The 19,784-nt window shown below is 40.2% G+C and overlaps 1 protein-coding gene across 3 annotated transcripts in view; it reads right to left on the reverse strand.

The window, feature by feature from the left end:
- The window catches only part of LOC122539752 (tubulin polyglutamylase ttll6-like), an 83,969-nt gene that overhangs the window by 27,891 nt on the left and 36,294 nt on the right, over positions 1–19,784 (reverse strand). For 2 of the 3 annotated variants that reach the window (XM_043674786.1, XM_043674787.1), the window contains exons 2-7: positions 15,075–15,287; positions 11,373–11,410; positions 7,150–7,268; positions 6,082–6,212; positions 2,789–2,945; positions 251–394 (exon numbers count right to left, since the gene is read on the reverse strand). In XM_043674786.1, the coding sequence (XP_043530721.1) occupies positions 251–394; positions 2,789–2,945; positions 6,082–6,212; positions 7,150–7,268; positions 11,373–11,410; positions 15,075–15,283 (798 nt within the window). In that variant the 5' untranslated portion in view covers positions 15,284–15,287. The remainder of the gene's footprint in view (positions 1–250; positions 395–2,788; positions 2,946–6,081; positions 6,213–7,149; positions 7,269–11,372; positions 11,411–15,074; positions 15,288–19,784) is intronic. The other variant, XM_043674788.1, reaches the window with a different exon arrangement.

Genomic DNA, 19,784 nt, shown 5'->3' on the forward strand with positions numbered 1-19,784 from the left:
AGAACAACCATGATCATGTTGAATGATAGAGCTGGCTTTTGGGTCAAATGGTCTACTCCTGTTCCTATTTTCTACTTCTAAGAGTTTTTGGAAGTGAAAAGCCAACATATCACCAGAACTCTTGAGATTGCGCTTGATAAATTTGGTTAAAATCATCCCCTCAGGAAAATGGCCAACTATATTTCTTTTAAAGCAAGCTAAATGCACTTCAATGCCTTGTAGCTTTAAGCAATAAGCCAGCGTTACTTACTACATTCCTGTCTGTAGGTTCAGAATACTTTGTGGTGGCAAAACGGATCAGGCCCTCATCGTAGAAATATATCCGGAGAGGGTCACAAGAAGTAATCAAGACATAGAGTCTGAGATCAAACTTGAACCCATCCAAGATGAATGGCTGCACAGGAAGTAGACAGTGTATGTTAACAATTAAACCATTACTGTTGGCTCTTTGAAAGGGATGAATTCATGGCTAATGTTCCCTCCAAATTTTATCTGGTGCACACAACTGCTTTGTTGAACTGCCGCTGGACATTCCAAATTAATGAAGAGTTGGCACACGTCGGCATGTTAGAGAGAAGATTGGCACAATGCAGATACAGTAGCCAGAGTGATCAACACTTATAAGACAAGGGACACCTTAACCATAGAACTAGTTGGGAGAGGTAGAAAGTCGTTGGTGGTGGTGGAAGATTTGTGGTATTGGAGATCCTAATTCTCCCCAGGTACCAATGGGCACAGTGCATATGGTCACCAAAAAGAATCCCAGGTTCAGTTGGCCACCAGCTATTTTAGAAATAAGAGGCAAAAGGCATCCCTTAAGTGACACAAGATGGTCAAAATAAGGGCAAATCCATTTAAATATAGTACAGTGTCAGCCACCCTGATGTCAATAACTTATATTCCTTCTGCGCTTGGCCCCTTTCATGCATACACTGAGTGCACTGGGATATGTCACAAAGGGATACTATCCTTTCAAGTGTGAGGCCTGGACAGTAAACAAAGGCTGGTTATATAACTGCACAGGCCGAGCAATTCTGGTTGGAATTCAATGACCTTATCTCCTAATTTTGTTAATGTGTTTTACTTTTAAAATTACTGTCAAATTAGGTCTAATTTTACCTTTGGACGTTGTCCAAGTCTTTCTGCATTTGGGCAGAAATGTTTGCTTCACTATCAGAGGAGTCACAAATTGTGCTGAACATTGTGCAATCATCAGCAAACATTTCCAATTCTGATCTTATGATGGAGGAAAGGTTAACAATAAAGAAGCTGAAGAAGGTTGAGCAAAGTACACTACCCTGACCCTGAGTGGACTCCCATGGCACAATGGTAGTATCCCTACCTCTGGTCCAGAACGCTTGACTCCTGCCTGCTCCAGAGGTTGACACCACATACCTGAACTGGTTGATTAAAAATATCTCCCTTGACCCTAAAGAATTACTGCAGCAATATCCAAGGATGGAAATGGTTGGTCTCCAACAATAACCAACTTCCTATGTGCTCGGTATGATTCCAACCAGCAGAGAATCACTCTCACCTTCCTTCTCAAAAGTTCACCTCTTTTTACCCATGTCGAGAATGTGCTGCTCGAAAAGCACAGCGGGTCAGGTAGCATCCGTGGAGCAGGAGAATCGATGTTTCAGGCATATGCCCTTCATTAGGAATGAGGCTTGTGGGTCAGAGCTGAGAGGTAAATGGGCTTTTTACCCATGTTTGGACCAATTCTGTAACAAAGTCAGGAGCTGAATGGCACTGACAGAACCCAAACTAAGTGTCAGTGAACAAGTTATTGCTTCACAGTGCTGCTTAATAGCACTGTTGATGGCTCTTTCCATCATTTTACTGATGATTGAACATCAACTGATGGGGTTCTTTGAATCAGGTTTAAACCCCATGTTTGGTAGTAATAGTAGAGGGGGTGATATGCCAGACCATGAATTTACAGATTCTGTTTGAATTGAATGCTGCTGATGTACTTCATGGATGCCCAGTTTAAATAGCTAAATGGGTTTGAAATCTATCCATTTAGCATTGTAGCAGTGATGCACAACATGAAGGAGGGTACCTTTAATATGAAGCAAGGACTTTGTCTTCACATGAACTGTGAAGTAGTTACTCTTACTGACTTGGTCATGGACAGAAGCATCTGTGATAGGTGGGTCAGTGATGTGAATGTCAAGTAGATTTTAAATAATTTACGCCCTCTCCATCTGCCTCAGAGCCAGTCTAGCAGCTATGTCCTTTAACACTCAGTCAGTAATACTGCTACTGAGCCATTGAAAACCCCACTAAGACTTTTTTCACCCTTTTAAAGTAAACTTATAGTGTTCTCCCTTCATGATGGTATAGTGGTGATGTCACTGCATTCATAATTCAGAGGCCCAGGCAAAGGCACTGACAACAGGTTCAAATCTCAACACGGTTGCTAGAGAAATAGGAATTCAGCTAATAAATCATAAACTGGTTTCAGTGACCATGAACATGTTAACTGTCATTAATTGCTGCAAGAACCCACCTTCTTTAATAATATCCTTTTGGGATATTATTGTTGCCCAGTCTGGCCCACATTTGACTCAAAACTCATAGACTGCCCTCTCAAAAGGCTTAGCAAGACACAGTTCAAGGGCAATTAGGGATGGGTAACAAATGCTGGCCTTGCCAGTGACATCCTCATCCAATCAAAGAAATATAGTCAATGATATTCAGTTAAGAATTATCTTTTACGAATGTCCATAGATTCACATAAATATAATAGTGGTGTATTTACTGGTATAGCAGAGCAAGATACCTTTGGAATGTACACCTGGCAAACCATGTCTTCCCCTGGTTTAACTTCGCTCGTGTTCCTGGTTAGAAAAATACCACGCCCCTGACATTCAGAATCTGGTTTGCAAATGAAGGTCTTTGATTTCCTTGCTCTGCTGTAGGCCATAAACTCATGATAACTGTAGAAAGAAACGTGTTTAAGTGAAATAGAGAACGACACAAAATAAAAAATGTTGCATTTCTGCAATGTTTTTTACAAGTTCAAAACTTTCAAAAATACTTGACAGCCAATCAAGCACTGCTAGATTGTAGTCACTATCACCCACATAGGAAATTTAGAGGTAAGCTGTGCACAGCAAGGAAATGATGGGACTCTCATCAGGTCATGATTATTACAGCACTCTTCTTGACATTAGTATCTGTGGGGGGGTCTGTTCAGTTATTAGAATCTCCCGGTGCGTTAAATACATGTAAAATAGGCTGGTTCAAATAAAAATGGCTTTGGTTTTTTTGGATAGAGTCAATGTTTCTTTGTTTCTTTAACATGCTACATATAGAACCTAACTACTTTTGTGACTATGTGTATGTATAAAGATATTGCACTGGGATTGTCAGTCAGGATCTCTTTTGCAGGTTCATTGTGGGTGGGGGGGAACATGTGGGTGGTGTGGTCTGGAACTCATGGTATGAAATGATAGCCATGGCAGAAGCCCTCATTGCACTAACAAATACCTGGATAGACACTACAAGTGCCACAACTTAGAATACAATGAGCAATGAACCAGAATATGATTAAGCTGGATGGTTCTTCCTTTGCAACTGCAGACACAATGAGCCAAATGGTCTTCTGCACCATTGATTCTTTATCATTGTTTGTCCTTTGGGGAGAAGATGACTATTTTCATCTTTGGAGGGTTTGGTAGGATTCAAGTGGGTAACTGCTAAGTCTTATTTGCACTCAGAAGACTCTGTTGCAGATGATTGTATTTTCTACATTTCTATGTAAAAAGAAAAGGAATCTATGCACAGTAATCCCACCCAATTCTATTTGCTTGCCAGCAACAAATTCAGAACTGTTGTTCTCCTTTCTAGTGCTCATCACACTGCATTTCACTGGGAAAAAATAGATTTTAGAAATTTGTCTGTGAATAGATTTTAATTTTTTTGCTTTGTGAATAGATTGTTGTAAAATAGTCCATTTGCTGTTTCTCTTGACTAGCACGTTGGTCTCAGGAGACACTCTGAACATTTACAGAAGATTTGACTCTTAAAACTTAAAACTTTGATACCTGAAAGGACAAATAGTTTCCATCTCTACTGAAAATCAAAATAACCCCACTGATCTCAGGAACCTGGGTATAGATTCTACTACATTGGATGGGAAGAGAGTAGCTCAGGTTAGTCAAAATAGAGTGATTAGGTTGTTCCAAGCTTAGATTTAAAACAACAACTTTCATTCATATAGAATCACACAATAAAATGTTGCAAGCACTCTGTGAGAGCCTTATCAAACAAAATTGGACACCAAGCAGCAAAAGGCAATATCAGGGCAGATAACCAAAAGCTTAGTCAGACATGGGCTTTAAGAAGGAGGAAAGGGTTTAGGGAAGGAGTCAAAAGCTCTACAGATCATGGGAGAATAGAAAATCCAGGAGTACAATGATTTTGAGGACTTGTTAAAATATGACTTGTAAAAAAAACAAGATAATCAGAGGGTTAGATAGGGTGGACAGGGAGAGCCTTTTTCGAAGTATGGGGACAGCAAACACAAGGGGACACAACTTTAAAGTGAGGGGAGATAGATATGAGACAGATGTCAGAGGTAGTTTCTTTACTCAGAGAGTAGTAAGGGTATGGAATGCTTGCCTAGATTCGCCAAGTTTAAGTGCATTTAAGTCCTCATTGGACAGGCATATGGACCTACATGGAATAGTGTAGGTGGGATTAGTATGACAGGGCAGCGCAACATCGAGGGCCGAAAGGCCTGTACTGCGCTGTAATGTTCTATGTTCTATGTTCTATGTAATGAGGGGCAGATTTGATGTTATTGCAATGGGACTAGAAGTCGAAGAAGAGTTTGTGGTACACTGCATGTTTAGCTAGAGACGAATTAAAGGAGGAGCATTGTTATATTCCAAATGGCAGGTGAAATGTAGAACTTGAGACAATCTTTATACACTTCTAAAAATATTTATTTTTGAAGTTAACAACTAGCATACGCTTCCAAACTCAATGATCACACCTTCAGTCCATGTCCTTTTATAGGGACACAGGTGAATGTATAGCTAATGCTCACCAACTGCATAAAACTAATATACAATTAAAACAGTGCATGGTGAATCAATAACAAAGGGAAAGAAAAGTAAGCATGAATACGAGGATCTCTAGACCAGAGATGAGGAGAGATTATTATCAAGTAAGAAGACATCTCTTGCCTTGTGAACAGTGCAAGTTTGATTCTAGAATGTATCCAGATTTGGGAAGATTTTACAAATCTTAGGTATTATGGTGTTTAATAATGGTTGGAAAGCTCATGTACTTCACTAACAGATGAAAGTGAAGTGGATTGATGGGACTTAATTTTCTATCTTTTCCATACTTTTCAAAACGAGGGACACTCAGCATGGCGAACGGAAAATTTCTGCTTCTGGCACCCAATGCTGCTATCTAGCAACACCTGACATCTAATCTGGGAATGAGCAAAACTCCCCTAGTTTTCTGGAATGTTACTGAGCTGTAAACATGGAATGGAACACAATTGCACCAGTGTAACAATGTGAACTTCAGGTTCACCAATACATTATAGATGTCATGATTCGGAGATGCTGGTGTTGGACTGGGGTGTACAAAGTTAAAAATCACACAACACCAGGTTATAGTCCAACAGGTTTAATTGGAAGCACATTAGCTTTCGGAGCGACGCTCCTTCATCAGGTGATTGTCCCTGATGAAGGAGCGTCGCTCCGAAAGCTAGTGTGCTTCCAATTAAACCTGTTGGACTATAACCTGGTGTTGTGTGATTTTTAACATTATAGATGGTCTTTCTGAGGAGGATTGCAAATTGTTTGGTTAGAGAATCCTTTCTAAAATGAACTAAACTCAAACACCCTAAACATATAGGATCTTTATCACAGGCAGAGGAGATTATTATTCCATCTGAACTTGAACTGAAGTCCCAGAGATATAGGTCCAGTTTCTAACCCAATCCATTGCCCAGTGTTTGTTTCCATGTTGTGTTCTGTAAGTTTAGCTTTAATCTAATATTATTATTAATATAACAGCTGTTTCACTTCCCTGGCCCTTCCATGAACTTACTCAGATGGCAGACACCATGTTTTTGGGAAAATGTTGTAATCCTTTGGGTAAAGCTTTAACATCCTATTTAAGTTGCGAGCCAGCAAATCCTTCCTGCAGATCTCATTCATTCCAGGAAAATGATTAATTTTCTGCAGAAAAAAAATGCAATCAGTTCTCATTGCCTGTTCACAGGTTGTGCAGCAACACCTGTCATTTATAGTGCCTGTATTTTTCTGGATGACTAATGCAAATATATAGTCCTACAGCTACTGGTCACTCTTGTGTACCTCATCCGTGACTCCACTCTTTAACTATATCTCTTGCAATTAATTTACCATGGGAGGCTTCATAATCTATTTTAACACCTAACATTTTCAACAGAAATCAGTCCATTACAATCAAGAGTGAATATTTTGGTTTCCCTTCTTCACCTGAATCTAAAGATGCTGCAGTTAATTTAGTACCACTGGTGTGATGGCTGAAATCAGCTGATTGGAATCTTACAGATATATCATGACTCTGTGGTAAGTGTTTGTATTTTGTTAATGCCTTTCAGGACTACAGAATATCCCAAATTGGTCCAGTTGAATACCTGTCACTGATATAATGTAGGAAATACTACTGTTAATTTATGTATACCAAGATCCCACAAACAGCAATGTTCTAATGACTATATAACCTGCATATTTGGTGTGCTGGTTGAAGATAAACTATTCAACAGAGCACTGGGGCAACAGCTCCACTTTTCTCCAAATAGTGCCTTACATCATTTACATGCATCTAACAGGGGCTAGGCTTAACATCTCATCCTAAAGGCAGCACCTCCAATAGTGCAGCATTTCTTGCTATTGGCATTGGAAGTGTCCACCTGGATTGTGTGCTCAAGTCACTGGAGGGAAATTTGAATCCATTACATTCTGCCTCAAGAAGCAAAGTGGAGCCACAGCTGACAACTCAATATTATACTGTTGTTCTGTTTATCAACTGAATCTCCACTTACATAAATGTGTGAGGTTTCCCTGGTTCTGGTATAGAATCTGGGAAAATTATAAATTTATCCTTGGCAGGTCAACAATGGTTAATTACCTGGTAGCGTTTTAGTTCCATGGCTTTGTCCAATGAGACTGAGTAGTCAGTCCAGAATAGAGTCCATTCCTCGTCATCACCCACCTCTTTCAACCCAAACTGAATGGCTGCACGCCGAACTATGAGAAACGAAAAGCAGATCAACTAATATCTTTAAATCTAAGACTGTTAGGTTTATTGTTAGCTGAAGGTGTTAAAGGGTATAAAGCCAAAGCAAGAGAATTTGATTAAGATACAAATCAGCCATCATCTCAAAGAATGGTTGTGGAGCAAAACAGCTCTTTCCCCTTCTTAAACCATGAGCTCAATATTAAAAGTTCTTCAACATTTAGTCTTGCCATAAGTGAAGTATGTAACTTATAGAACAATTTTCTAAGGGTAGCTTTTAATTTAAGTTACATCCCTAGTGAGTTTATTGGTTCTTCCAATTTTGGAAAAGGAGTAAGATTGACCTAGTCAACTTTCCAATTGAATACAGATAATAGTTTAATATCATGCTTGCTGATACATTTGCAAGTTAAGGGAGCATCATGGTGAAATAAAAACAACAAGCTATGGAGAAAACTCAGCAGATCTGGCAGCACCTGTGGAGAGAAAAACAGACTTACAGTTTCAAGTCCAACTTGAACACAAAAACATAGACAATCGGAGGAGTTGGCTACTCAAACTCTTGAGCTTGCTCCATAGTTCATTGTGATCACAGCTGATCATCCAACACAATAGCTTTTCTTGGCTTTTCCACCATATTCCTTCATCCCTTTAGCCCTAAATGCTATAGCTAACTCCTTCTTGAAATCATACAATGTTTTGGTCATGATTGCTCCCTGTGGTAGTGAATTCCACTGGCTCATCGCTCTCTTGATGAAGAAATTTCTCCTGATCTCAATCCAAAATAGTTTCTCTGCTTCCTTAGACTATGATCCCAGATTTTGAACTAACATCTTTCCTGCATCTAACCTGTCAAGTCCTGTTAGAATGTGATAGGTTTCCATGATATCTCCCATCATTCTTCTGAACTCCAACAAATATAATCCTGACTGATTCAACCTCACCTCATGCATCAGCCCTGCCATCCCAGGAATCTGTCTGGTAAAGCTTTATTGAATTCCATCTAAAGCAAAAGCATCCTTCCTCAGATGGGAAGACCAAAACTGCTCACAATATTCCAGGTGTGGTCTCACCAAGGGCTCTTTATAATTGCAGCAAGATGTACCTACTCCTGTACCTGAATCCTCTCGCTATGAAGACTAACATATCATTTGCCTTCTTCACTACCTGCTGTACCTGCATGCTTACCTTCAGCAATTGGAGCACAAAGACACCCAGATCTCATTGAACATTCCCCTCTCTCAACTTATAGCTATACAGATAATAACCTGCCTTCCTGTTTTGTTCTAGTCAAGTGGATTCCACATTATTCTGCATCTACCATGCATTTGCTCACTCGCTCAGCTGATCCAGATCAAACTGCAGTGATTGGAACTAGGTGGACCTTGTTGACTATGAGGTCCTTGACTGGTGTTTTTAACCCAGGGCAATCAGGAAAGTCCTTGTTGACCAATAGAAATGGGGGATTTAGAAGCTCCTCAGTCCAGGACACTGACTCTGAGCTGGCTGGCTACAGCTAGTGTATAGTGCACAAGTAAAGAAAGGGTGACTTGGTGCCAGGATACCAGTCTCTGTGCAGTTATTTCACACACTCCATATTTCTGCATCTGCCTCACAGGTCACCATCCCACCCAACTAGATATCATCTGCAAATTTAGACGCAGCTCTGGCTCTCTCTGGTGCTGACAGACCTGCTGAGTTTCTCCGGCACTTTTAGTTTTCTTTACAGATCTCCTGCAGCCAGTATTTTACTATTTTTGTGGAATTACTGTGAAATCAAAGCAATTACTGAGCAGTAATAATCCAACTTTTTTTTAACTGAATGCTGTATGCATCCATGGCAAGGCCAGCATTACTTATCTTCTGTAATGACCTTTAAGACAATGATGGTGAGCTGCCTTACTAAAACAACCCCGTGGTTTGGTGGGCACTTCAGATGGCAGTTAAAAGTCAATTACGTATCAACCATGGAGAAAGTGAGGACTGCAGATGCTGGAGATCAGAGCTGAAAATGTGTTGCTGGAAAAGCACAGCAGGTCAGGCAGCATCCAAGGAACAGGAGAATCGATGTTTCGGGCATGAGCCCTTCTTCAGGAAGGCTACGTATCAGCCATACTGAGCGAGGATAGCAGATTACATCCTTAAAAGACTTTAGTGAACCACATGGATTTTACATGGTCACCTTTAAGGATACCATATTTTAATTCCTTATGTATTTAAGTTATTTATTTGAATTTAAGTTCCTCAGCTGCCCTAAAGTGATTTGAACCGAAATCTCTGCATTAATAGCCTAGAAGCCTGACCTACTCAACTGAATTTTACCCCTCCATGGCATTGGAATGGATATAAAATTGCACGTAATGCCATGGGCACTTTTCCTAATTCCCATTTGCTCCCTCAGCCTCACAGTAACTTTACCTGTGGCAAGGAAAGCAACAGACTTTGAGCCAATAAATGCCCTTAAGTATCCAACTGAAATGACCAACTAAAGGTTTCTTCCTGCTCCAAAACACATTTTCATGAAGCAGTTGGAGATTGGATCCTCACCCTCTCCTTCACTGAAGTTTAGCCATCACATTGGTTTTCTAGTGAATGCACCATAGCCCCCACACCCCTTAGTCCTCTCTAGTGACACTGCAAAAAGCGCTCACTTCCCTCCCCATCAACCCTCCACTCCCAAACTAACTTCCATCTGGCTCCAGTGATGATCTTTGCTGGTGATTGGATGTAGTTCCAAAAATGGCCACTAGTGCCAGCTGGAGCAGAGCTGGGTTTGCTGTCCGCCTTTTCAGCTCAACAACATAACCTCTATGCTACACAGCTTATGTTATTCAATGATCAGGCATTTGAAATGGATAAACATCACACTCAATGGGACTTTAATGCAGATACTTTCAGTGTTTGCCCCATTATTTAATCCAGGGCCTGTGTTGAATTATCTATCTCATCCTGAGGGGCATATGGGAGGAGGACAATAGGTTTCCTGTTCTTGAATTGGGGGAAAAGGGAAATGGGGCTGTGTGTGGATTAGAGGAATCAGGAAATTAATCAAACATTTCTCATTCGTGATCAGAAGCTCATAACTCAGAAGCGGCTTGGAGATAAATTGAGTGCAACTTCAAACTCAGCTCTGACTGGGCCCTCCCCATGACACAATCTTCCATTAACTCATCATCCTTATGGAATCTAAAATTATCGAAAATTGCAGCTTAAGAGAAGATCATATAGCCCAAACTGGGTGTTTGAAAGGACCAGCCAAATAACTTCCTGTTACTTTTCCACAGCTGTCCAATTTTTTTCACTTTAAGTATTTATTAAATTCTATTTCAGAGGTTTTTATTATGAATCTACTTCCACTGTCCTTGCATGCGGTCGGGTCCAGACTGGAATGAGTGGCTATACCAAAAAATATTCTCATCTCATTAATGTTCCTTTTATCAGTTACCTTATATCTGTTTCCATTGGTCACCATTATCTGTGTCACTGCTTTCAGGAGAATACTAATGAATGAAGCAAGACACTACAGAGTCTCACTTATTTTTATGTGACCTTTTATCCATTGGTTAATTATGAGAAAGCCTTGTTTCCTACCTCTAACCCTTCACCTAAAACATCACCTTACTGCCAACCTGACTACAATCCTTGGTCATTCAGTACGTGTATGAATTCAAACAAAAGAGCTTCCAGGTGTACATGGCTCAGTTTTGAAAAAAGACTTTTACCCAACTACCTGTCAAGAGCGTGACAAACCATTTACTGAGTTGGACTTTCTTGAACAATGTTTGCTGACACCAGTGGTTGCCAACTGTCCATGCATACAATATTAAGCTCATTTTTAAAAGTAAATGGAAAGAATTTTACTTTAACACATTATTTCACTTACCTGATACACATTTATAATATTGTATGCATTAATTGGTATTTGTCACTATGTTTATGAAAGATGATGTTGCTAATTCTACTGTCCCTTGGTATCAGCAAGTGCAGCCTGTTTTGTAAGCAAAGTTCCAGTTATGAGGCCAGGGTACAAATTTGAAATTGTGGGGCTGGGGCATTTCCAATAAGGAGGAAACTGAAGACGCCACTGTAGAGGCTTTTGAGTTGCAGATACTCACCACTGGATTGCTTGCAGTTTGTAAGATTGATCCATATTCATCTGAAAGAGGAAAGATACAAAGAGACAGACACATGCACAAGGAGCTTTGGTTCAATAAAGAAAACTGCTTTCATTATCTCTCTCCTACCCTCAGGTATCATAATTCCAGGGATACTGAAATGAAGTTAGACAAATGAACAGGTTTTCCTTTAATTTCCAGTCTGTGATGAGTGAGCCAACACCTGATAAGGTGACTGACTACAGGAGAATGGAGCAAGTAATTTAAATTTCTTTTCCTCCAAAGGATACTAGAAGATGAGAGATTGGATTCTGTCCCGATACCCAATTCCTGTGCTGTTGTGGAAGCAGAAGGGGAGTTTTTGATTTTAGCTTCATTTGTATAATATATAATTAAAAGTACCTGGTAATTGGAATCTAATAGACCACAACTCTGTACATTGACACATATAGACCACAGTTGCTGTTGTGACGAGGATGAATTCTGGTGTGCGACTCCACTCACTCACCCCATTTGGCTCATGTCTTTTTTCTCTTTCCTTTTCTTCATTACTTTCCTCTCCTTCATTCCGTTTTCACTCTCTTTTCCATCCTACATTTCCTGCCTCATATATAAAAATCACTACAATCCCAAGCCACTAGTTCAGTTCCTTGATCAAAATTACTTTTACTTTTTCCTTTTAAAACCAAGACTTTACTGTCCAATATCTCACTCCAACTCATCACTGTTCAATTCCTTACTTCCTTCTACCTTCTCTACTCTCCACCAACCTACAGACTTTAAACCCTGTGATTAGTATTGCTCAGCCACCGATGAATTGAATGAAAAGATTTATTTTCTAAAACAAAGAATTGAGGATGTTGAAGCTCTGAAATAGAAGCAGAAATTGCTGGAGAAACTCAGTCAGTCTGTCAGAACTGAAGAATGGTCACGGGACTTGAAATGCTAACCATTTCTTTCTCCACAGAACCTATCAGACCTGCGGAGTTTCTTCAGAAACCTGATTGTGGGGATGCCCCACAGTATGAGCTATTGATCATTAGATTAACCAAGATGCATGAAAGTGATTTGAAACCAATGATCAGATTCAGGCAGAGCTCAAATGAAGATGTAACAGAGTTCGAATGACAAATTAATTATTTTTTCAAATCCTTTATATATATACTTCACAATTCCAAGCATCTCACAACCAAGGCCTTCATGAAGAATACTGACTGGTTATGTCAGGAACTGTGACTTTCAATAAATCACACATTTGCTAACATCCTTCCCTCACAACTGTCAATGTCCTTGTCTTTTTTTTAAACTTTGTTCCTACAGCTGTTCTTTAAACTAGTCACTGATCCTTCAAGATTCCATCACTCCAAGGGATTTATTATTTTTGCTCTTCCAACATTCTCCTCTTGTGAGAATTGCTGGTTTCAGGGACAAAGATACAGCTATTCCTTCACCAGAGTCATATGCCTCTGGATACCTCATCTCTTTTGTTATAATGCAGGTGACTGATTTTGTACATTAATTGCAAACCTGACTTGCTGTCTCAGGTTGAGAGAAACGTTTCGAAATTTTCCTTGAAGGTTTTGCATTGGTTGTGTAAGAAATAGTTTGGAGATTTGGAGAGTCTGAGGTGAGGGGCAGGGACAGGATGCACCTAATTTTTCTCTCATTTCCACAGGTCTTCCTTTGTTAATGTTCAAAATGTTACTACAGTCACAACTAGTAAAAAGTCTATTGTTTATTAATAAATAATACTGTTCTTCCTCCCAAAACCTATCTCAGTTTGTTGAACACTAAGTGAACATTCTGTGGGTTACCACTAATCAGAAACTAAATTGGGCCAGTAATACAAATACTGTGGCAACAAAAGCAGGTCAGAGGTGAGTAACTCACTTCCCGACACCCCAAAGCCTGTCCACCATCTCCAGGAACAAGGCAGGAATGTGCTCCACTTGCTTGGGTGAGTACAACAACAACAACACTGAAAAAGTTTGACACAAATCAGTGCAAAGCAGCCAATGGTGTCTCATTCACCACTTTCAACGTTAACTCTCTTCACCACCGATGGATGCTCAGTAGCAGAATGGTTCACTGTTTCAACTCGTCAAAGCTCCTTCCAAACTCATGCACTTCACCACATTGAGGGAAAAAGGCAGTAGATACATTGGAACACCACAATCTGAAGTTCCCCTCCATGCCAGAAACCTCTATCCTGACTTGATAATACATCACTGTTCCTTCACTGTCACTAGGTCAAAATGCTGAAAAGTTCCTCCCCAACACCACTCCAGTTGTAAATACGCAACATGGACTGCACTGGCTCAAAATGGTTACTAACCATTAGGGCAATTAGCAATGACCAATTAAAGCTGGCCTAGCCACAACCAGTAAAGGAAACATTTTTTTAAACTACCTTCTCCTATTCTATGGGAGCTCATATGTCCTGGTAAAGGATGACAAGATTCAGCTCAGAATGCACTGTCGATGGGGAGTGTTTCTGATGGGTGGATCCCAAGGTCAGCCTTTCCGATGAGAAATGCTCAGAGGGATTTCATCATGCGACTGGTGCCAAATTACCCCCACCCAAGCATTGGTTACCAATATGTCTATCTTTGTGATATACTGCCTTTCCACACCAACCCTGGGCACTGCACTTCAGGCAGGATGTAAAGTTTGAGGCCTGAGATATGATACAGATGAGGTTTACCAGGATAAGACCGAGTATGAGACACAACAGCTTTGCGGAGAGGGAGAAACTGTGATTGCTCTTCTTTGAGCGGGGAAGATTAAGGAGAGATTTAATAGAGGTGTTCAAAATTACACAGAAAAGAAATGTATCTGCATTGGTTGAGAAATAATTAGAGAATTCTCTAGCTTGCACTGGAGATTGCATTAATCAATAAAGACTGAAATTATTTTTACCTACAAATGTTTCCCCACCCCTTGGCTATGTTGAAAGAAGTGCACCACATAGATTTTCTGGCCATTCATTATATGAAGGGTCATCAATAGGCCATTCAACATGGTCCACTTCATAGCTGGGTGAAGGTCCTGTTTCTCAGTCCATGTTTATAATTACAATTATTTTGAAATCATCTATTCTCAAATGTTATGACACATTTCTGGGACAAGCTGAAATTGAACTTGTTGGACCAGGGGCACTCCCACTGTGCCACTCAAGTTCATACTGTTATGGCATCCACAGAAGGAATGGAAAATTGACTCAACCATTTTCCACCCCTTTTTCTCTCACACACGCACGCAGTTTAATGCCAATGCCCCTAGGTTTCGGGTAGCCAATTCAACATACACTAGGACTTTCGAAATCTGTCTGCCATAAAGGGCAGCACGGTGGTTCAGTGGTTAACACTGCTGCCTCACAGCACCAGGGTCCCAGGTTTGATTCCAGCCTTGGGCAACTGTCTGTGTGGAGTTTGCACATTCTCCCTGTGTCTGTGTGGGTTCCCCCCCACATTCCAAAGATGTGCAGGTCAGGTGAATTGGTCATGCTAAATTGTTCATAGTTGTTAGGTGCATTAGTCAGAAGTGGGGTGGGTTACTCTTCAGAGGGCTGGTGTGGACTTGTTGCCTCACAGGGCCTGTTTCCACACTGTAGGGAATCTAATCTATAGGTTGTGTTAAATTTGACCATTGCCATCTGGAATAGAAACAAAAGATCAAGTTTGCTTTTTGTTCAGTAGTTACCTCTTTTTCTTCATCATCTTAACTCGTGCTCTGTGAAGGTCATCTGCACACATGTTACGCCTGTTGCCGGTTGTTGGAACCTCTGGAGGGACCTCAGAGTCCTTCTCCTTGTCATCCTCTATATCATTGAGAGTCACTGTTCCTGTGCTCCCCTTTTGCAGGCCATCTTTTGAAGATCCCTGAGGCAACCCCCTCAGAGGATCTTTCATTCTGCTAAAACATAAACAAAAAATCCAATGACACTCATTTCTTCTGAACTGCTTGCTGGAGATTCAGTGAGAAATGAATGGGGCTTAGTGTTCAGTTAGTCCCTAAATTCCTGTCAAGAGCCACAATCCCATTTCCTGTTGTATTCGAAGACGATTCTTCAGGCCACCCAGGCTGCCAACACATTAACCCCAACAGGCTCACTTAGGAAAACACAGAATGAAAAGGGACAAGCCTCACACTCCTGGAATCTTGAACTGGTGCCTTCAACAGTAAAAGACACAAAGGGAAAGGAATGGGAAAGAGAGAAAAGGAGAAAGATAGAAATAAAATAAACAGTGGGCAGGTTAAAAAAACCTTAAGGAAAGAGTTGCAAACAATGGAGGACTGGAACTTCCTAAATTCAGCAGCTACTGAGGCGTAAAAGGGTGAATCAAATACAATCGGGTCAGGACAAAATTGACAGTTGAGTCAAATAGAATGTTAGACTTGTTTTTTTTTCAAGTGATTCCTACACTTCCAGTCACCTAGCGATCTTCACCTCAATATTCCATTGTCAAAGGATTGGAACATGAAGATGGCACCAAATCATAACACAGCACAGAGAATCCCATGTGAAGGTGATAGCTGCAATTAGTTATACATTGATTAGTCTGTCAGTACAGGGAAAAACTCCCGCTTTTTAAAAAAAAACTGACCTCAAGGGGCAGAAACAGGTTTGAAGGTATGGTCAGAGTCAATGAGCTGGAATCCAAAACAGATTCAGTTCTTGGCTTGGGACAGACAAGATGCTGAAAACTTTCCCAAAGTTTCAAGCACATGTCAGGGAGAAAACAACATGCGTTTATATAGCATCTTTTGTTATGGACCAGATCAAACATAGACCGAGACCCTAACATTTTCTTCTTTAAAGGCAAGTGTAAGGTGCCGTGTTCCAGATGTAATTTGATTGGTTACACTATTTGGCTTTAAGCAAAACATGCTTCATTTGTACGCTTTTTTAAATCATTTATATAAGTGATTTGGATGTGAACATGGGAAGTATAGTTAATAAATTTACAGGTGGCATCAAAATTGGCGGTGTAGTGGACAGCGAAGAAGGTTATCTCAGAGTACAATGGGACTGATCAGATGGGCCGATAGGCCGAGGAGTGGCTGATGGAGTTTATTTTGATCAATGTGAAGTGCTGCATTTTGGATAAGCAAATTTTGGTAGGACTTACACACTTAATGGTAAGGTCCTGGACAGTGTTGCTGAAAAGAGACCTTGGAGTGCAGGTTCATGATTCCTTGAAAGTGGAGTCACAGGTAGATAGGATAGTGAAGAAGGGTTTGGTACATTTTCCTTTATTGGTGAGTGCGTTGAATATAGGAGTTGGGAGGTATAGGATATTGGTTAGGCTACATTTGGAAAACTGTGTTCAATTCTGGTCTCCCTGTTATAGGAAGGATGTTGTGAAACTTGAAAGGGTTGAGAAAAGATTTACAAGGATATTGCCAGGGTTGAAGGGTTTGAGCTATAGGGAGAGGCTGTATAGGCTGGGGCTGTTTTCCCTGCAGTGTTAGTGGTTGAGGGATGACCTTACAGAGGTTTATAAAATCATGAGGGGCATGGATAGGGTAATTAGACAAGGTCTGGGTTGGGGGAGAGCAGAAATAGAGGGCATGGGGTTAGGGTGAGAGGGGAAAGATTTAAAAGGTACCTAAAGGGTAACGTTTTCATCCAGAGGGTGGTGCGTGTGTGGAATGAGGTGTCAGAGGAAGTGGTGGAGGCTGGTACAGTTACAACATTTAACAAACATCTGGATAGGTATTTAAATAGGAAGGGTGTAGAGGGATATGAGCCAAGTGCTGAAAATGTGACTAGATTAAGTAATCCAGGATATCTGGTCAGCATGAATGGGTTGGGCTGAAGAGTCTGTTTCTGTGCTGTACATCTCTATGACTCAGTTCATATACAAGCAAAGGAAAGAAGAACTGGTCTAACTTCAACCTTTTTGGAAAACTTAACAGAATCAGAGATAATTTAATTATTAAATAGCAACTATTTCAATATAGCAACACCCTTGGCAAGGCCAAAGTCAGTAAAACAGATGGTCTCACATGTGATTCTGGCAAAGAGAACTCAAGCTTTTAGCTGTAGCAAAGACAGAGAGAAGTAGCAGCTTTCACAAACAGCTTCCAAAAAACCCCGACAACTGCTAGAAGTTAAATTAAAACCCTGATTCTGTGGAAGCCTGACTCCACCCATTCAGGCTGCTTCTATTGTTCAAACTTGAAAAAAACCCTCAAGGTCTCACAAGCTGCTTACTTTATTAGCTCTTAACAGATTGCTCACTGCCTCTGTATCAACCTCTCTTCACTTAAAAAAAAAGGGCAAAATACGCCTCTTAAAGCCAAGAAAAAATCTTAAAGAACTGCGGATGCTGAAAATCTGAAACAAAACCAGAAATTGCTGGAAAAACTAAGTGAGTTTGGCAACATCTGTGGGGAGAAATCAGAGTTAATGTTTTGGGTCTGGTGACCCTTCCTCAGAACTTACAGAACTTCAGCTTGAGTTGGCTCTGCCATTTTATACGATCATGACTAGTCGCATCTCAGCCTGAACTCCACTTTCGTGCCCACTCCCTTCAATTCATTACTAATTAAAAATGTTTATCTGCTCCTTAAATTTACTCAATATCCTGACATTCATTGGATTCTGGGGAAGCGAATTCCACAGATTCGCGACCCTTTGATAGAAGTAATTTATTTTCAGCTCTATTTTAAATCTACTAAACCCTTATCCTAAAACCCTTATTTTAAACCTTTATCCTAAAAGTATGACCTCTCATTCTCGATTGCCCCACATGAAGAGATCTTCATTTCTAATGATTACTACATGGTCACACCCATCTGAAAAGGCATAAGGGACTTTAGTTTTACATCTCACCTGAAAAGCACCTCAAACTTCCTCCACGCTGCATAGAAACTCATATATTATATACTTTATGTTCAATTCTGAATGACAGCATCCTATTCATTTTCTTGATTACGTACTGTACCTGCACACTAACTTTTTGTGACTCGTGCACAATACAATCTAAATCCCTTTGCTCTTTGAAATTCCATGGTTGTTTTCGATTTTAAGTCATACTCTACTTTTACAATCTTCCTTCCAAAATGAACAACTTCACGTTTTCCCACATTATATCCTTCTGCCAGATTTTTGCACACTCACTCAATTTATCTATATCTGTCTGCAACCTCATGTCTTCGTCACAACATACTTTCCTGTCTATCAGAATATACTCAGCAAATTTAGAAAGCATGCCTTTTTTCCCCTCATCTAAGTCATTGTTATAAATCATAAACTGCTGAGTCCCCAGCAGATCCATGTTGCCGTCCATTCATCACATCCTGCTACTCATACAAAGACTGTGGCACTGGAAAAGCACAGGTCAGTTAGCATCCTAGGAGCTGGAGAATCAATGTTTCGGGCATAAGCCCTTCCTGATGAAGGGCCTATGCCTGAAATGTCAATTCACCTGCTCCTCAGATGCTACCTGTCCTGTGTGCCATTCCAATGCGACACTCTGATCTCTAGCATCTGCAGTCTTCACTTTCTCCTAATCATACAAAAGTCCAATTACACATTCTCAGTTTTCTGGCTGACAGCCAAATTTCTATCCCTGCTTATAAGCTACCTTGATACCATGAGATTTTATTTTCCACAATAACCTTTGACATGGCACCTCACCAAAACTTGGAATTGAAGTGCAATAGATCCACAGGGTCCTCTTTAACCACAATGCATGTTAATCCTTCAATAACTGTAATTGGTTAAATACAATCTCTCTTTGATAAAACCATAATGGCTCTTCTCAATTACTTTGAGTTTTTCTAAGTGCCCTTTTGACTGATCTCTATAATCTCCTTATTCATTGATTCTAACACCTTCCAGAACTCAGCCTATTGTTTCCTATTTTCTGCCTCACCCCCTTCTTCTTGAATAGAGTGATTATATTTGCTAGTTTACAGTTGTCGTGATTGTAATGAGGTCAGTAAGCTCGATGCCATAGAATATGAGGTTAAATATTATACAACACCAGGTTATAGTCCAACAGGTTTAATTGGAAGCACACTAGCTTTTGGAGCGACACTCCTTCATCAGGTGATAGTGGAGGGCTCGATCGTAACACAGAATTTATAGCAAAAATTTACAGTGTGATGTAACTGAAATTATACATTGAAAAATTGATTGTCTGTTAAGCCTTTCATCTGATAGAATACAGTGATAGTTTCACTTCGTTCATGTGTAAATCACAAAACCCTTTTTTTAAAGTTTTGCATTCTCAGGTTATCTGTTAACAATGGTGATAGCTAGACAATATGTTGAAGGTGTTAGCCCCCTGTCTTCTCTGTCTAAGACCTGATGTTTAGATTGATTCTAATCTAAAAAGTGAGATAACAAAGTTCTACATGAACGCGTGCAGTTTTTGAGCAAAGTACAATGTAACTCTG

This window comes from Chiloscyllium plagiosum, chromosome 33, assembly GCF_004010195.1.
Source record: "Chiloscyllium plagiosum isolate BGI_BamShark_2017 chromosome 33, ASM401019v2, whole genome shotgun sequence".
In the NCBI taxonomy this organism is placed as follows: Eukaryota; Metazoa; Chordata; class Chondrichthyes; order Orectolobiformes; family Hemiscylliidae; genus Chiloscyllium; species Chiloscyllium plagiosum.